The 7,002-nt window shown below is 38.5% G+C and overlaps 1 protein-coding gene across 1 annotated transcript; it reads right to left on the reverse strand.

Moving 5' to 3' along the window:
• Window positions 1-5,521: 5,521 nt before the first annotated feature.
• On the reverse strand, window positions 5,522-7,002 carry LOC149024587 (UPF0481 protein At3g47200-like). The gene has a single exon (XM_089142967.1). The coding sequence runs from the start codon at window positions 6,892-6,894 to the stop codon at window positions 5,536-5,538; it is 1,359 nt and encodes a 452-aa protein (XP_088999093.1). The 5' UTR covers window positions 6,895-7,002; the 3' UTR covers window positions 5,522-5,535.

Raw genomic sequence — 7,002 nt, forward strand, 5'->3', positions numbered from 1 at the left:
TAATAACAATGGCTCTCTATATTTAAACCAGTCATTGCATATTTCATATCCAGAAACATCATGCCTCCCTCTTCTTTCTCAGAGGTTGTGCATGAGCACCTTTGAACAGAATTAAAAATGCTTAAAAAAGGAAAAAGAGAAACAATTGTGTACTTCTGAAAAATTTAAGCACTGATTCTTCCTATGAATTCTTCCTTTTTTGACCTTCTCTGATTACTTCTACTAAAGTTCTTCCCATGAGTAGTGCTCGTCCACCACTCCAATGGTGGGGTTGCACTTCATTGATTTAGTTTGCTTATTGAAAAAAGTATGCACATATCACTACTTCTCGTTCCTATGCAAATCTCAAACGGAGAAGAGGAAGACACAGAAAAAACTTGGAGACTCCAATAAACGTAAAAAGGGAGGCTCCATTGTTATCGGATTTTTAGGTTTCCAACCATGTATTCAGGTTAATTTGCTTCAATGCAGCATTTAATCTCCCCCCTCCCCTGGCCAAAAAAAAAAAGAGGGTAAATTTAGTACACGTTCCTTGGCACTCGTTCTCTTAGACTCATATTTGTACAGATACTTGATTGTTATATTTTCATTCTTCTTTGCGTGTATCATGAACATCTCATTTGTACTGATTAATTTTCCTCATGACTTTAATAATTAGGACTTAGAGAAGAAGATTAACCGGAGGAGCAATTGGGAAGGTCAACTCGAAGGGTTTATCGTGTTGATTTACTGTAATGATATTTAAAATTTGTGTAATGAAAAACACTTGTATAGAATGAGCTATCCAATGCAACACTTAAGTTGAGGGATTTCCTACTAGTGCTTTTGTTGATTTGCTCCCTCTCTGTCTCTCTCTTATTCATCGTATTGGGTTTCTATTTGATAGTTCTTTCTTTAGCACTATCCCCACATTTTGGTAAATCCTACATACTACCACTTGTTTCTTTGATTGATGGAGGGAAAGGACTAATTATAATGATTTTTATTTTATTAGATAATCCAATGGGAGATAATTTTGGTTTGGCAGTATAACAGGTGATTATGAGAATCAATAATTAAAAGAAAAAGAAAAACAATCTCGGCGTTTCAAAAACGGCGACATAAGTCATATATAACAGCATTTAACAAGCGCCACTGAATAATATATATTCAAACTTTTACAGTGGCGTTTTGAAAACACTGCAAAAAAAGCACATTAACCACATTATATGGTGGTGTTTTCTCAAAATCCCAGTAAGTAAAGGACTCTAAGGGCATTTAGGCAATGAAAAAACATATAAGGGGCAATGTGAAGGCATATAACGGCATTTTTGAAAAAAGCCGGCAATGTGAAGACATAAAACAGCATTTTTTTTAAATGCTAGCAATGTGAAGACATATAATGGTTTTTAGAAAACGCCAGGAAAATCATAAATCTCTATCACCGGCGTTTTTCTTTTGTGCCGCGGTTATAATATGGCAATGTGTAACTATCCCCGTATTTCTAACCCGGGATCCGTATTACAGGTCCGAGAACCCGAAGGTCTAACCGGGTAAATTTGTGGAGTGTTCGGATAAAAGCCCATGATCCATACCCTGAACCCATGGATCTGGTTTCTCTTGTTGAAGAGCCACCTTGCTTGGTAGTTGGACTTCTGGAAGGCAAGTGATGTCTGAAGATGTCTGGAATGAAGGTAAGACCTCTCCCGTGTCTTCTTTAGGGTTAGGTTATCCTTGGGCATCAACCCTCTGAACAAAGCACCCTTGTATAGCATTATACTTGGGGGCAGTTGCTAGTGGCTATTGATTAAACCAAGCGACCGCTTTGAGCGACCGCCTGGTCCTGATTGCGGGATTTTGCCCTATTTTGCCCCCTAACTCCTATAAATAGTAACCCTCGCCTATTTTACGAATATTTTATTCGAGATTACCGTTTTTGGAGGTTAGACAGCTGTGGAGACGTGCTGAAAGCAGTTTTGAAGTGCTGTTAGAGTCCTAGAAGGTTCTACTGTCATTCATAATTGATCTGGTTGAGGTAAGTGATTCCTTGTTCACCCATGCTTCACCACTTGCTATGAAAAAAGTAGATTAGTGTTTCTCTTTGGTTGTTCTTGATCCTTCTATTGCACTGCCTACCTTTTTGTTAATCTTGGTGAGATCAGATCCGAAAACGAAACCCTGCTTTCGTGAAAAGGGCTGATCTAATCAAGAGGGAGGTTTTTGGATAACCAATTTGATGTCTTTGTTTATGTTTAGTATCACATGTGGTTATGGGAGTAATAGATTTGAGATTCGGACTATGATCATTCAAAATTCGGATTGAAAACGGATGATCAGAAGCCTGAGTTTCAGATTGAAACTCTTTGTTTTTGGGGCGGCCACTAGTGGTAGTCGCTCAACCTAAGCGACCGGCCCGAGTGACCGGCTGATTTCCAGTGACCAAATGACTTTTGGTTTTGATCCGATTTGATTCATTCGACTTATACCTTATTGTAACCCTGTATATAGGTGTTCTCTATTTTGAATAAAAGTCTTATAATAGTTTCTGGATTGCAAATTAGAGGGAATCCTACATAATTACAGGTAAGGACATACAATCCTATTCTTATGTAATGACTAGAACATGCTAGTCCAGTGTCTATTATTATTGTTCTTTCTTTTCATAGACTATTGTAACCTTGTTTAACATGTTGATCTTATGATATGCTTGCTGTTTGTACTGTCTTTACAAATACTTTGTTGATCATGAATGTGATATGCTGATGTTGGTTGGTTTGTGGTTCTGATGGAAGGGGTGTTCCATTGGGATATCCTAGCTTGGGATATCAGAGGGTTGTGGATGGGACAAATGCTCGCTGATGTCTCTAGCACTATCATAACTACTGGATGACATACCTAGGTAGAGTCTAGAGTTGCATGGCTAGATACCCCACATGCTACTACCCTTTCGGAAGGGGAATTGAAGCCGGATGACCCGTGATGACAGTGATGTGATGTTGGTCCACTGTTGGTCATACAAATGGTAGGGTTGCATATGTTAGGGTTGGGCTCATGGACGTCCAAGGAACGGACCGGGTGTCGTGAGGAGTCATTAGAGCATTCCACCCCAACAATATGTGGATGACCATAGGGTTATGGAATGGAGTCCATTAGGGTTCTCATTCCTAGGTTGCGAAGGATACTGAACCGAGTTGGTTGGTGCCATAGGGGATGTATCTGGACTTCATATAGTATGTTACCATTATGACCTGCATTGGATTAGAAACCCCGACATGTGCCAGTACTCATGCCAATGGTCGTGGTGAGAGAGTGTTGACTTAACCCCAGCCATGGTTTGAGAGCCAGTGTGGACTTTCCATTTTATCCAGGATCCCTACAGAGGTAACCAGTCTTTGCCGGATCAAAGTGACTAGACCTACCTAGAGGGTATATCTTAAAGCATGTCAACTGATAGAGACATGCATGGTTAGATTTTAGTGGTATTCATACTTTGCATTCATACATATCATTTATGCATTTCTGATTGGTTTGACATATGGATGGGAATCATTGTTTGTTCTTGCTGAGTTCTCCGGAGCTCATTCTTTTATTGTCTATGTTTTATTAGTTTGTATAGATGGAAGAAATACGCAAGAAGATGGATTGGTTTCCTATGAAGGAACCTTCCCGTATGAAGAAGATGTGGCACCGGCAATGGTAAATGGAGATAGCCTGTGCGGGAGCTCCTGCGAGTGCATGGAGTGCGCTTATAGCACCCATTGATGGGCGGAGGAGACAAGTTGCCAGACAGTTTGCTCATCGTATGGAGGAGAATTGGAGAACCCCTCATCTTGATAAACTTGAGTTTAAGTTTTTAGCTTTAGAAAATGAAACTGGAAAGAAAATCATATAACTCTTTTTGAATTGCTTCCGCTGAACTCATTGACATTTTGATTATTTATTCTTTCCTTGATCATTTTATTGGGGTATTTGGACTCTTATAATCCTTTTGTTTAATTATTGAACTATTCTTGCTCATGATTGTCTTTACTTGCATTTATTAGTATTGATAGACTAGAACCGTGGATCCTGTGACGAATCGCTCCCACGGGTTGTCGGGCGGGTAACCGAAACCGGCGGGTGGGGTGTGACACAATGCTTTTGCCGGCATTTTTTGCGGCGTTTAGCAAATGTTAGTGATAGTCTATAGCAACATTTGCAAGCTTTTCACGGCACATAAGACCCTTTTCTTGTAGTGCTCTCACATTAATCAATAAAACTAGGAAACTATCAATCATAAAGACCAACGCTTGATGAGCCTCAAATGTTGTTCCTCCACCAAATAATGGTTCTTCCTCTGATGAATTGTACCAGGTCTTCTTAAAGTTCCTTGTATGAAATTTCAACTTCTCAAATTGAAAAATCCTATATTCGTTGTGAGGACATATCTAAAAAATCCCCTGAAAGTAAACAGTATTGTCACTATGTATCGAAGAAAATTAAAATGGAGATCTCTTATAAACACTAAAAAAAAAAGGTATTACAAGCTGTCACCCAGCCAAAACCCAAAGTATAAGACCCCAAATCTCACTATGACATTGCAAAGAGAAGTAAGGCATAAAAATGCATTCCAATGAGTAAATGGATCATTTGATTGCATTAGAAGAGTTAAATTCCATTGCTTTGCAAAGGCAATGGCATTAGATGTTCCGTTGCATGCATCCCCAATGTATCGCATGTTCTCATAAGCAAATCTCTTAGTAGATTTTTAGAAATCGGCAGTGAAATTTGCACTTTCTAACCTAGTTTCAGACCGGGCCAGCTTGCTTTACTTGGAGCTGAAGTCAGATGCCCAAAGGAGATTCAGCTGTATAATCTTGTAGAATATGGATGAAAGGAATGCAACTCTTCACCAAATCTCTTTGCTACTATGGCCCTTCTTTACTAAATCAAACATTTTAAATGTTTTCACCCAATTTCAATTGCATGTAGGAAAATTTAAAGGAAAAATAATCTCAATTTGAGAATCATAAGTTTTGTTTTTTCTTATTCTCATCCATTGCCGCTCTAATTCCTTCTGTCCTTCACATGCATAAACATGAAGCTAACACAAGAAAACAATTAGGGAATCCTTAATTTCTGAGGATTGATGAAATATGTATTGATTTCCTTAATTATCGGAAAACCTCTTTCATATTCGAAAAGAGATGAATCTATCTCATGTTGGACGACTGCATTAATTTGGAGGAAAACTCAATAAAAATCTAATCAACATGATAGGCAGGCATTCCCATTATCTAATACTAAAGATTTCCACTTCAAGGAAAATGAACATTTAGAGTTAAACCAAAATATCTTTGTATAGAAAGATAAAAATGATTGAAATATATAAGTCTATTGTGCAGCCATACATGATTTGTATAAAGAACACAGAGTTGATGTTACAATAAGGAAACTTGAAAGCTAACCATAGGTTGATTATCCAATATAAAGATCTAAAACATAAAATAATAATAATAATAATAATAATAATAATAATAAAGAAAAAAAACATCTCAATACTTTCATAAATAATGACTAGTTGTTGAAAGGAAATTTCTTTCCGGATTTTGGACGTTGCTCTCCACCACCACCTTCTCTAGGGAAGATTGAAAAATAGGACTGAATAATGGTGAGAAGAATAATAACCAGAGCAACAAGGAAACCAATAGCAGTCCATGGGCTTCTGAAATGAGTTTCCATCATTTCTGTTATCCAAATGACACTCTTTTTCTTGTAATATTTCTCAATGTTTCCCTTAACTTCGCGATATTCATATGGGTTTGGAACCAAATTGGTGGCCAAATCATTGAAGAGATCAGCTACCTTCTCGTCACTACCAAGTAAGTTAAGAAGAATACCCTTTGATCTCAACAGCTTCACATCTTCAGCATGATCGATGAGTGCATCCATGAAGCATATATAAGAGGTGACAGCATAGTCATTGAGAAAATCATGGCATGCTTCATAGGCAACTAAATTCAAAAGCATAGACTTGGTATTGTCATCAACAACAATTTGAGGAAGAGATAGATCTCCGTGAAAGCGCTTAGGATTGAAACGTACATCTTTCAAGAATGCAGTACCACTTTTCTTGCATTCTATTCCACCAGCCTTAAGCTCGGAGACCGACCGGAATGTATGCCAATCATCAATTTCATCTGAGGTGTCTGAGTCATGAGGGGGTGCTGTACCCACAAGCGCTTTTCGAAGAAGGTGAAGGAGATGAGGGGGTTGATCTTCATGATCCTCCAGTACCAGTGATGAGGGATAGCTTCTTTCGATGAATTCGATGACTATATTTTTTTCTCTATCCCTTGGAATATTGAAGCTCATCAAAGTCTGGAGAACTATATAGGGGAGTTGATTCTCAAGCAAGAGAATGTCTCTTGCGATAAAAGCCATTTGGTTGTTCTTAATCATAGAATCTTCAGTGAGGCTTCCTTTCAGTATACAATCAAGGGAATAGAGAAGAAGACAACCATCAAGGAACATCATACGCCTGAATTCTTCATCGCTGAAATGAGTTGTGGAGTCTTTATCATAGTACTCCCTTGCATCACGGGCGACTACATCGAATTGGAAGTAATCTTGCTGGTCTTTCCCTGAGACAAGCTGTTTTGCAATTGTGGGCTTGAGGTTCTCTATCATTGCAAGTTTTTCCTTGCCATGGTGATAAGGACCGAAAGAGACCACCATAGGATCAAAAGAATCTTCATGTGTTTTGATATCGCGAAGAATTGATGGAACCTTGTGTATTCTTGGCTTTATTTGAGACCCAAGTTGTCTTTCTCGTTGGTTGCTCTCCTCCAGTATTGATAGCAACCACTCTGGTTGGTGGTTAGAGATGGAGATTGAATTAGAGCTCGATCTTTCTTTGCTACCAGCTGAAGCCATCCCTTCAGATTGAAGGCTTGATATTGCATACAAGTGCCTTAACTAGTTTTCCGCCTCTTTGATTAACTGGATGTAAATGAAGTAGTTCCAAGGAGAGACAAAGTCTCA

The sequence above is a fragment of the Hakea prostrata genome, chromosome 2 (genome assembly GCF_041222555.1).
Source record: "Hakea prostrata isolate BN-2017 chromosome 2, UWA_Hpros_2, whole genome shotgun sequence".
NCBI classification, from domain to species: Eukaryota; Viridiplantae; Streptophyta; class Magnoliopsida; order Proteales; family Proteaceae; genus Hakea; species Hakea prostrata.

What these genes read in the sequence shown, in the direction of transcription:
- LOC149024587 (XM_089142967.1), bottom strand. Translation starts at nt 6,894, where the DNA reads ATGGCTTCAGCTGGTAGCAAAGAAAGATCGAGCTCTAATTCAATCTCC.